This window comes from Tursiops truncatus, chromosome 4 (assembly GCF_011762595.2).
Source record: "Tursiops truncatus isolate mTurTru1 chromosome 4, mTurTru1.mat.Y, whole genome shotgun sequence".
In the NCBI taxonomy this organism is placed as follows: Eukaryota; Metazoa; Chordata; class Mammalia; order Artiodactyla; family Delphinidae; genus Tursiops; species Tursiops truncatus.
In genome coordinates this window covers 84,035,003-84,047,402 of record NC_047037.1, presented here as the reverse complement: position 1 = coordinate 84,047,402, position 12,400 = coordinate 84,035,003, and the positions used below count along the sequence as shown (strand labels likewise).

At 39.3% G+C, this 12,400-nt stretch overlaps 1 protein-coding gene across 1 annotated transcript in view; it reads left to right on the top strand.

The window, feature by feature from the left end:
* The window catches only part of GRAMD1C (GRAM domain containing 1C), an 81,603-nt gene extending 69,623 nt beyond the window's left edge, over nt 1-11,980 (top strand). The window contains exons 13-17 of the mRNA XM_033855819.2: nt 995-1,171; nt 2,301-2,358; nt 4,309-4,419; nt 4,639-4,744; nt 10,261-11,980. Of these exons, the coding sequence (XP_033711710.1) occupies nt 995-1,171; nt 2,301-2,358; nt 4,309-4,419; nt 4,639-4,744; nt 10,261-10,341 (533 nt within the window). The 3' untranslated portion in view covers nt 10,342-11,980. The remainder of the gene's footprint in view (nt 1-994; nt 1,172-2,300; nt 2,359-4,308; nt 4,420-4,638; nt 4,745-10,260) is intronic.
* Nucleotides 11,981-12,400: the final 420 nt, after the last annotated feature.

Genomic DNA, 12,400 nt, shown 5'->3' with positions numbered 1-12,400 from the left:
CTCCCTCCCTCTGTAAGGAGCCAAGGAAGCTGACTGCAGTGAGGGACTGGGTAATCCGGTCACAAGTATGCACTTGTACCCACGAAGGTCTGGAGCCTCCTCAGGCCCACATCTCCCTTACCAATGCAGCTCTCCTGGGTTTACGCAGGCCCACCTAGCAATGGTACCACGTACATGTGTGGATTTGGTGGAGGTGGGTACTAGACTGGGGAGGTGATGTAGTTGTTCTGTTTGGATATTCTTTAAAATATACATGAGGAAAAAACATATATATATACATATGTGAGCATAATTAATTTTAGTTAAAGGAAAGGTGGTGGCCAATCAACTCAGGGTAATTTAAGGCTTCATCATCCAGCTTGTTGATTATTTATTTTCCTTGTTTCCTTGTCTTTGGTTATTTGATTATTAAGCTCCGGATCACTAGAAAAATGAAACTCAGAAATGAGTTTGGCCACTAGATAATGAACTTCTACTGAAAAATCTGGTGAAGGGAAAGGTTAAAACAAATGTGGAAAATGAGGTTTTTATTGATAGGTTGTTGGCAGATTTTCTTTACTAGTGCTTCCTTTTTTGCAAACCCTCATTGTAAATTAGAACTATTATATGCTTCCCCTTCCTTTGAGATTGACAATCAAGTACTATAATCTATCTTGGAAATCTTTCTAATGATCCAATGTAAGTGGGTTGTTTCCATAACTGAAATCTCTACATTAATATTTAATATAGCACATGGCAGATTTGCTCTGATGATCCTGTCATTAATTAATACAGTTCATTCTTCCTAGAATAATGCAGCCTCATTATGGGATCATCATACAAAACTTTTCATTAAGAGTAAAGTTTGAATCTAGGCCATAAGAATCTGAGTACTAGTTAAAGAAAGTTACCGAGGTCTAAAAAAAAGCAAACTGAGAACAAAACAGTGACCAACCCCCCAGTATCTTATAGTTGAGAAGGTTTCTCCACTATCTAAAGACTTTTTTCTTCTTAGAATCAGATTTGTTAATGGAAGAATCTATGGTAAATCAGCCCATTGAAGACCCTGGAAAACTTAGTGGCCTACGAAGGAGAAGGCGAACAGTCAACAGAACAGCAGAAACAGCTCCTAAACTTTCTTCTCAGCGTTCTTCTGGAGACCTGGGCTTAGATGCCAAAGGGGATATTACAGGTAGCTGTTACCTGGTAAACAGAGATGAAAGTTTTTTTTCCTTATAAGTTTATTTTATATGAAGCCAAATATGCCTCTTGTTTATAAGACATGTCAGTTAGGAGGTCTCCCTTTCTCCTCTCCTTTTCCAATAATGTTTGTCGAACTCTGGTTTCCTTAAAGAAAACCAATATATAAGTATAAAGGAGCAGTTACAAAATGGCAGGCATGTGGCCAGTAGAAGTATTTTACTGGGCCCACATGGTATTTTAAACCTTGGACATTTTTATATAGAATCTCAGATCTGGCAGCCCTGGACCCACATCCCTTCGTAGCAGCAGGTGGTTGGAGCTTAGTAGTAGCTGCCCCATTTGACCGAGCGTGCACTCTCCCCAGGTCACCAGTCCCCACGACTCTTACCCTATTGCTGGACGCTTCACTCATTAACTTCCTGCCTAGCATTTGTACACATTTGATTTCTACTCTTGAATCTACTACCATGTTTGTATGCTTTTAATCCTTATGTACTATCAGGGCCAGCCTAGCAAAACTGCAGAGATAGAAGGTGACTTTGATTATCTCTACTCTCAATTTTGAAGACATCTTGCCCCTACTAAATGTTGTTCCCTCCCTCTCAGTGCTATAAAGCCGTCATACCTTCTCATCCTTCTACATTAGCAGATCCTTTTCTAAGGTTTACATCTTAGTGTGAATATGTTTTTCTACCATTTCAACTTAATAGCTCTTTAATTTGGGGACTTGGCAACAAAATTTGGGAAACAGAGAACAGGCGAGGATGATTAAAAAAGTTTTTTTTTAAGGAGGGAAGCATTATACGTAAAACTATTTCAAATATTATTTGCAGAGATGGAACTTAGCTAGAGATCATACATGATATATTGAATTGCTTGTTTAATTTTAGAACAAATTAATCTGTAATATAGGCCAAATTTGCAGAACGGATAACAGGGTTTCTTTTTGTAGATTTGTTTACTAATACTCAGGATATCAAAAGTCAGAAGAGGGGTGCAGGGAATTCACTGTAAATCACTTTGTCTTTACAAATAATTTAAAAAACTTCTTTTCCAGTACTTTTCAAATGAAATTAAACAATCCTGATTCTAAATCGGCCTTTTTTTGTAATTTGCAGGAAAGAAAAAGGAAATTGAAAGCTATAACACCATCCTTATTGTGGTGATGAGTATTTTGTAAGTATTTGTGTTGAACGCTTAGTTTGCTTGTGTCCTCACTTATCTTTTAATGGTTTCCAAAAGAATTTGAATGTATTTGTATATTGTTATATAGAAATTATCACAATTTGACCAATTTTGGCCTACAAAAACAGTAATTTTATATGCTTCAGTCTGATAGTTTTTGAATGATTTTCAGAAGAACTGTTAAATTCGAGGGAATACCAAATACACGTTCAGTAAATGTTTTTTAAAGTAAATCTGATTTGTTTCTACCATCATAGATTTTTAGGGAAGTACCATAAATTTAAAGGGAATTTTTTTTTTTTTTTTTTTTGCGGTACGCGGGCCTCTCACTGTTGTGGCCTCTCGCGTTGCGCGGAGCACAGGCTCCGGACGCGCAGGCCCAGCGGCCATGGCTCACGGGCCCAGCCGCTCCGCGGCATGTGGGATCTTCCCAGACCGGGGCACGAACCCGTGTCCCCTGCATCGGCAGGCGGACTCTCAACCACTGCGCCACCAGGGAAGCCCAAGGGGATATTTTTATATGCAGGCTGATGAAATCCCAACAATGCTATTTTATTTACTCTACTTGATTAGACCAGTGGTCCTTACCCTTTACTGTGCATAAGAATCACTTGCTGAAATACAGATTTCCCAGCCCCAGTCCTACAGATCGAGTCAGTGGGTCTTGAGTAGGGATCAGGAATCAGTAGTATTCTAAAACACACGTGCAGGTTATTCTGATGCAAATGATCTGAGGATTGTAGGGTGAGAAGTACTGGGGCAATTAGTCTGAATCTCAGTGTTCTACTGGAATCTTCTCAGCCAGTCTTATTTAGACTACTGTTTTCTCCATGGCTGTACTTGGATCTTGAGGTAGTCCATCACATTTAATTGAATTAGTTCTGACTGGATGATACACTCTGGGTTTTGGAATGAAGTTCTTATATCAGCTGTTTTTTCTAATTATAGATTTCAGAACATACAAAATGTTTGTTGTGCCTTTTGAGTTTTATAAAAGGTTTTCATATTCTGCTTCCATTGGTTTGCTGTGACGATTTTGAATAGTAAATATTATCTGTGATCTTTTGTATTACTTTGTAGAAGATTTACAGTCAGATGTTGAAATGTTGATCTATACCCCATTTCAGTGACACAATAATTTCATAGATTTGATTTTCTTGCTACTACCTTAGTTTTCATTCAAGAAAAATCTTCTGGATGGGTAAAAGTGAATATGATGTATTTTTAAGGGCAAGTCAATATTTTAACAGAAAAAATCAGAGAGATATGATGCCACCTATGTATTTGCATGTATGTGTAATGAGATACGTTCATTCACTTGAAATACTATTGTGAGAACCAACAGAGTAAGTTTATTTAGCAGGTAACATTTTATATATGATCCAATTAATGTATGTTTGGGATTTGAAATTTTGTCTAAGTTGAACTAGAAGAAATTTTTGCTGAACGGTGATTTTGTGAATGTGAATTTGTTTTGACTTCTGCTGAGAGTAAGAGGTACATCATGATCTATCTAAGATCAAATCCATATTGATCTTCATTTCCTTTCTGAAGTGCAGTATTATGTATGTGTAATTGCTTAAGACAAAAGCACCCAAAAATAGATCTTGAAAGCTAACATGGTAGATTTCTCAACCGGTGGTCACACATCCACACTGGCTGGGATTGCTAGCAGAGAAGAGATGTCAGGGACAATCCCAACCTGCTTGTTTGGGGACTTTATTGTCACTAGTTATCTTCTAACTGTTCCCTCAACATCCACTGAATACTTACAAATAAGTATTTCATACAATAAAATAGGGGTAATTGATTTAAATAATAATAATTGGAAAATAGTCTGGATAATATACATTTTTGAAGGTGTTGTGTGTCTATTCTGCACTAGCAACGCTTTAGGTCTGAGTAATCGTGGATTAACCAGGTCTGATTTGCTCTGCCTAGTTTGCTGTTGCTGGTTTTATTGAACGTGACGCTGTTTCTGAAGCTGTCAAAGATAGAGTACGCTGCTCAGTCCTTTTACCGTCTTCACCTCCAGGAAGAGAAATCTGTTAAGTAAGTCTTCTTCCCTCACAACCTATTATGTCAATAATTCCTTTGCTGCAGGGAACTTAATTCCAATTTTAGAGATTTTGATCTGCCAACTATTCTCTAGTCATAAACTTTTTTGTTTACTTTTTTGTTTTATTTGCAAATTTATGGGGCACTATGATTTCTAGAGATGAAAGCCTAGAAGCTATTCCTTTGATCTTTAAGATGGGATTTTTCTTTCAGTTTAGCCTCTGATACGGTGTCAAGAGCAGAAAATATTCAAAAGAGCAAAGATCAGGCCCATCGCTTAAAAGGAGTGCTCCGGGACTCCATCGTGATGCTGGAACAGGTCAGCACCTCTGTGTACCACGTTACTTGTTAGTCATCCCAGTGAATCAGCTGCTCCTCTGGTTGTGAGAAAATATTTACTGTTCCATTATTTGAAGAAATCCCCCTCCTAGAGGCATCTACCCTTGCCAGTTTCTGGATTATACATTTTATAGTCACTGGTACTTTTTGTTTTTAACAAAATGGTAACGTACTGTACTTACCGTTGCATACCCTCTTCTTTCAATTAGTAATACATTTTGAAGATGTTTCCCTATCAGCTTGTATACATATACCTCATTCTTTTTATTGGTCCTTCTATATAAAATTTCACGCTCAATATCAGCTTTTTATAGAAGTGGTAGATTGCTCATTATTCTGTTTTATCTATTAACCATGCTCATTATTTTGTTTTTAATCTATTAACCTGCTCATTATTTTGTTTTTATCTATTAACCATGTATCATGGAGATGCTTCCATATCCTCTTCTTTTAACAGCTGCATTAGAATTCAACTGTACATATGTGGCATAATTATTTTACCAGTTCTCCACTGAAGAATGAACCTTTAGGTTGTTTTGGTGTTTTGCTATAAGCGTTCTCTCTTGAACATAGTGTCATCAATGTGTGCTGCTCGGTTCTATGAACCAAAACTTAGGATTCCCTTTGAAAAATGAGGACTAATACTTCCATTATAATATAATACATGTGTACTTTTCAAAATTGAAAAATAGAGAATAGAAGAGAACCTACTAGCATTCAGACATAATCACTTTTAACATTTTGTTTTATTTGCTTCCATCCTTTTCTTCTATGCATTGGTTTGTTTTTTAGAAGATTCAATTATTGAGCATTTCTTAGAACATCATGTGGGGCGCTAAAGGTGCTTCCGCTAGGCACTCTTCAGATGCACAGTGCCTGCAGTTAGTAACTTTCTCCTCCCCCTCAGCAAGGAGTAGATCATACTCTCACTTTTCTTCTCATCCTCTCCACTCATTTCCTGCTGACTCTGAACTCATGACCATGCCTCAAGGAGAAAAGAGACCCTCCCTCTCCTTCTATAACCAGATCTACAGACCTTCCCCCGTCGCTGCACCCGTCCTGCTCTGCACTCCATTAGAAGCATCGCTCTACCTGTGGGACGCAAGTCCCAGCACAAGTTGGCAGGAGACTCCATCTACCCCTCTAGCTTCCCCATCTTCAGACTCCCTCATTCAGCTGGATCTTTCCATCAGCACCTCCCCTGCTCTCTTATCTCCTACATTAGAAAACCTGCGTCATCCACATCCTTCTCTATCTGCTCATCTATCGCTCTCCTCCATTTCACCGTCAGGCACTCTCGGAGTTGCCTACTCTGGCTGTCACTATTTTATCGTTTATAACTCCTTCACTTTTTTGAGGTTTTATTTTCACCAAAGTCACTCGTTCACATGAAGAGTTAACTTGTTCTACAGGGTTGTTTCAGAAAAATAGCAATCCTGGTATCCTCTTCTCCATTTCTTTCGCAAAGACTACAATCTAACTCTCCTGGTTTATTCTTCTGGTGTTTACCTCCATATTTATAAACCACAAGCATGTGTTGATACTTCTTGATTTTTCAGTTTTAGACGTTATCTTTTGACTTCCCGTTATGGAGACTGGGATTTTGTTTTCTTTCACCTCTTCATGCTCCCATTTCTAATCCCCCATCCTCCAAAGGAAGTTGTAATTTTGGTTGGATCAGCATTCAGTGTTGGCTTTGTTTTGACTAAGTTTACTGTTCTGAGCTGAGCGATAGAATGAACCGCGGCTACTTTTTCTTACCCCTGAAATTGTCTTCTTATTACAGTTGATTCTTTTATTGTATTGTTTATAAGTGTTTCATGCCCTGATGCTCTGTCTCCTCTCATCATCTTCGGTCACCTCAGGTTTTCAATCCATGGAGCCTCTGACGGGCTCCAGGCAGGGCCAGTGGCCCTCTCTGCAGGTGCACAGCTATCATCTTGGGGCTCCTGTTGCCCACCTCCTGTTTCCCATATCCCATGTTTTCTGCTTTCTTGGTTTCCTCCCTCCTTTTAATGGAGCATATCCTCTAGTAGCTTCCTGAGAAAGAGGGTATGGAGGTAAATATTTTAAGACTTCACCTGTCTGAAATTTTTTATTCTGTCCTTCCCCTTTGATTAATTATTTGGCTGGGGATAGAATTCTAGCTTGGAAATAAGGTTCCTTCAGAACATTGAAGGCGTTGCTCCATTGCCTTTTGGCTTCCAGTGTTACTCCTGAGAATTCTGAGGCTGTCAGATTCCTGATCCTTTCGTCTGGAAACTGGTGCCCTTTCGTCCTGGGATATACTGAGCTGTGTGGCTGATGATTTCCTCTCCTCCACCTTCTCTCCCCTGACTTTCTATAGCACCTGTAATCAGGTGTCTGCCTTCTGTTGGACAGGTTGTCTAACCTTACCTTTTCTTTCCAGCTTCCATCCTTTTGCCTTTTTGTTCTACTTCCTCAGAAATTTCCTCAACTTAATCTTCAGATTCTTTGACTGAGTTTTTCAGTTTTTGCTAACAAGTTTTTAATTTCAAAGAGCTGCCATTTCTCTGAATTTTCTTTTTTAATGGCATTGTGAACATTTTAAGTGGCCATAATATCTTTCTCTCTGACCATATTACTGATAATTAAAAACATTTTTTTTTTCTTCTTGCATACCCACATTCCAGCAAGGTCCTTTCCCCCGTCTTGATTTCTATCCTTAGGGTTAGAGGATTTCTTTAGATGTCTGTAGTCCTTCGCTTGCTGCTTGTGTGGATCCAAAGTTCTTATCGTGTGGGTTAGGCTGGTCTACCCTGAACTTCTTGGTAGATCTGGCTGGGCCGTTGGCTAAGAAATCCTGATGTCAGTATCTTTAGGTTTTTTCTCTTGGATTGGTCAGTTTCCACAGAGAAGACTCTTCCAGTCCCCTCCCTGAAGGACTAAGGGATGGCTGCCAGCATTTTAGGTGAGAGTAGAGAGATTGAGGAGGGCGGGGCAAAGGGATGATCTCAACGTGCAGTATACACGTTTTTGTATAATCCCCATTTTTGGTATGGTACTGCTGTCTTTAACGATGTATTGGTGTCCTCCTGGCCAGACTGCCAGAGACCCTCTTTTTTTTTTTTTTTTTTCCCGGTACGCGGGCCTCTCACTGTTGTGACCTCTCCCGTTGCGGAGCACAGGCTCCAGAAGCGCAGGCTCAGCGGCCATGGCCCACGGGCCCAGCTGCTCCGCGGCATGTGGGATCCTCCCGGACCGGGGCACGAGCCCGTGTCCCCTGCATCGGCAGGCGGACTCTCAACCACTGCACCACCAGGGAAGCCCAGAGACCCTCTATTTTATCCTCTCCAGAAAATAGGACTTTAGACTTCTGCCCAGGTAGTAGGAGAGGCCACATGTCCAAAAGTTCATCCAATCCTTATTGCAGTCCCTTCCTCTTTATTCCCATTTGCAGAGGTGCCTGTCAGTTCCTGAGGCTTTAGAGGATTCTTCAGGGTACATTTGGTTGGTTCTCAGCTTTCCCTACTGTTAGCTTAGGATTCAGCGTTTTCAGGGCTGCTAAGTAATCCATCCGCTCTCCAGTTTCCAAAGTTGTGTTGCTATTGTCACCTTTTCTGTTTTCCTCCATCCTTGTGGACTTACGTCTTAAAAAAAATCCCTTTACCGTGCTTTTGGTGGTGTTTCAGGAGAGAGAAAAATTGGATGCCTGTATTTAATCTGCTCACTCACTCTTCAGCTCACACTGTCTTGATTTCTTCCCCCATATCTTCCACTGATACTGCTCAAGCTAAGCTCCCCAGTGACCTCTGGCTTTTAAAGTTAATACACCTTTTTTTTTTTTTTAACTTTTCATCTTACAATGCCAGCATTTGACAAAGCTGACCATTCCTTTCTTGAAATGTATCTAATCTTCCCTGCTTTGGAACCATGGAAAAAAACACAGCTTTATTGTGATGTAATTCACATAACATAAAATTCACCTTTTAAAGAATTTTTAGTGTATTCACAGGGTTGTCCCACCATCGCCACTATCTAATTCCAGAGCGTTTTATCGTCCCCCAAAGAAGCCCTGTACCCATGAGCAGCCATTCCCATCCCTCACTCTCTCAGCTCCTGGAAATCACTAATCTACTTTCTATTTCTATGGGTTTGCCTGTTCTGGACATTTCATATAAATGGAATCATATAATATACGGTCTTTCATGCCTGGCTTCCACTTAGCATAATGTAAAACTGCTTTTTGCTGGTTAAAACCATCTCCGCTTCCTGAGCTCATCCCCTCCCCGTGCTGCAGGCTTTTGCGTTAGATTCTCTTCCCTTCTCCTTTACTGCCCTCTAGGTGATCTTAGCTGCTCCCCTAACTTGGAATACCACATGCGCCAATGGCTCCCAAAGCATGTCTCTCACCCTGACCTCTTCCCTGAGTCCAGACTCACACAGCCACTTGCTGACTTGGCGTCTTTACCTCGAGGCTAACAGGCATCCCAAACTGATCATGTCCAAAACAGAATTAAGTTTTCATCTTGAGCCAAACCTAGTTCTCCTCTAGTTGACCTAATTTCAAAAAATGATACTACTGTCCTCCAGTTGTTCAAGTGAAAATCTTCATACAGTGTGTAAGTATATATTTATCTGTGTAATTATTCATTTTAGTTCTGAGTCCCTCACTAAGTCTGTAAGCTCCATGAAGGCAGGGACAGTGCCTATTTGGTTCACCATTGTATACCCAGTACTTAGCACAGTGCCCAGCATTTAACAGGTAAGCAAAAAATATTTGTTGAATGAATGAATGAATACAAAAAAGAAATAATTTTTTGTTTTGTTTTGTTTGTTTTTTTATACTGCAGGTTCTTATTAGTCATCAATTTTATACACATCAGTGTATACATGTCAGTCCCAATCGCCCAATTCAGCACACCACCATCCCCACCCCACTGCAGTTTTCCCCCCTTGGTGTCCATATGTAAGACATAATTCTTGCTCTCAAGTTGTCTACAATTTTATTAGAGATGTCAGATGTCCATGTGTATTGTTAAAGACTGTAAAGAAAAAGTACAAAATTAAGCATCAAAGCAAGTAGTAAAGCTTTAGGAGTTTAGAGGCAGGATGATTAGGGAAAACTGCATGGAAACAGTGGGACGGGTAAGTTTTAGATAGGTGAAGATGAACATGAGCATAATAGCAAGCAAAGGCCTTGAGTGGAACTTGAGTTGTTTAGGGGATGGTGGGGAGACCACTGTAGCTTCAGAAACCATTTCAGTAAACAAGCCCTTCACTTTGGATCATTTGATGAATAGACTTATTGGGAGGTAAAGCACACAGTAATACGTTGTAGGAAGAAGTGCAATACTACAGCAAATGAAAAGAACGCTAGCAGTCACACTGACAGATAACCGAAGGAATCAGGTGTTTTATAGTTAGTCTTTTATTTGGGCATCAGTATAGACAGAATTTTATTAAATGCAAACTTTTGGCATACAAATAATCAGAAAAATTTAAACAATCTGATTTTGAAAATTTTCTTTGCAGTTGAAGAGCTCACTCATTATGCTTCAGAGAACCTTTGATCTACTAAATAAGAACAAGACAGGCATGGCTGTCCAAAGCTAGTGATCTTAAGGACCAAAATTATAGAGATATATGGAACCAAAAGAAAACGTCTTGAAGAAAACTAGAGGGTGAAGGATTTGAATTGTCATAGGAACATTTCCATATTTTCTCATTATTTGTACTTCTAATATTAACATTCTTTTGAATAACATTTATTGGAGAATTAGTCTCTGACGGCCTTAGGAATCCATCCTTTCATTTCTTATACATAATTCTAAGCTGTGAATTTCTCCAGTAAAGCGTGAAATATATTGTGGATTTGAATTTCTATGATACAAAAAGAAAATGAGACATTCTGAACTGAGTGGTATGGCCTCATTTTCACAGTGAAGTTTGAAGTTTGACACTTTATCTGTTAGTACAGAATCAGTATGTGTCCAATAGGCTGCTTTCACAGTTGAGATACATTCAAGAGGATAAAGAAGACAATATAAGAAGAAATCTCTAAATCATTACTAACTTTGAAGGATCAGTTTTCAGGCATCTATTATAACATTTATAGATTCTTGTACTATAAATATTATCAATACAATGTCTTCATTTATTTAGCGTGTAAATTCAGTAGTCAGACCTTTTGAATCTGCATGTTGATGATTATTATCTGAAAGGTTCTTCAGCCATGTGGTATCTTTATGAAAGAAATAGGTGTTTCTTCAGGTGGCTCTCAGAGGTGAGATTATCTTGCTCTTCACACATTATATGGCAGAAGAGTCAGTTTTGGAAAAGGAAACATGTAGGATACCATCTCTCAAAACGAAGAACCATGCTCTGAGTTTTAAAAACTAGAAGATTATGTTAAAATCTGGGCATGTTAGTGACAGATCAAATGAATACTTGAACTAAGCTTGGCTTCAGCTTAGCAGACTTTCATGGTGGAAATGAGCCATCTGGTTGAAAATATTATAATTTGTGGACTACTTTTCAGTAGCCACGTATGGCTTCATTTACTCATTCACATGTGTGGCTTTAGTCAGTCAGTTGTAAGCCAGACACAAACCTTAGCTCTTTAAGAAAGACTTTGGGGGGCATTTTCTCCCAATATAAGTGCACTGACAAGTTGTAAATCAGACATGAGCTTTGGCTCTTCATTAAAAGTTTTTAGGCGTATGTGTCTCAATACAAGTGATGTCTGTGGAACAAGAGAAGGACAGTGCAGAATAATTTGTATATATTCTTACTGCTTGAATAACAATTGCCTTTAGTTAGATGTCTCTTTTTTGCCCAGTCACCCAAGCCACATGGGATTGCTAAAGTCGTTTTCGAGATGCCCATAGAGAATGAAATCATTGACTGGATTAGAGGAAAAACGGGTTTCTCTGGGCGAATCTCAACTAACCTACCTTTGGATACCAGTGTACCTACCTGGAAGTTTTTTGATAAGGATTTATGATGTGTCTGACTGAGCAAAAGTGACTGGATTGTAAACTTGAAACCTTGTTCTCTGTTAATTTCACAAAAACGGTCACTGACAAGCTGAGTATTTTCGTGGTATTTCTTTAAAACCTGTACTTCATAAAATACCTCAAAGAAAGTTACCAAAGTTAAGTTGCTTTGTAAATTACAACTAAATATGTATGCATTCAATTAATTGTATTTGAGCCTATGTAAATTGAATATCAATAAAACCCCAAATCTCTGAGTTGTTTTCCTTCTTTTTCGGTCAAACCCTCCCCAAACTAGAAAGCCTGTTTCTGTGAAAACGTATACATGGGCCTACACCCTTTAAAAAAAAATTTTGTGCAAAAGTGAAACCCAAAGAGGACTCTCATTAGGGCAGTTTCGTTTCAAATATGCAGCTTTCTGGAGCAAGAGTACTAGATAGGCCTGCTGGTCTCATGAAGAGACTGCTGGCCAGAAATCATGAAAATGAACAAGTTGGATAATTAACAGATCAGGGACAGTGACCTGGGCCTTTAAGAGAAGGTTAGCGAATTTGGGGGCGGTACGTCGGTAACATTTTGCCGTGGAGATCTCCCCCAACGCCTGTTGCTGGCGTCTGAACGAAGACCTGCCGACCCACGGGTCTCATGTATTTAGGAAACTCTCAGGGGTCCAGGTT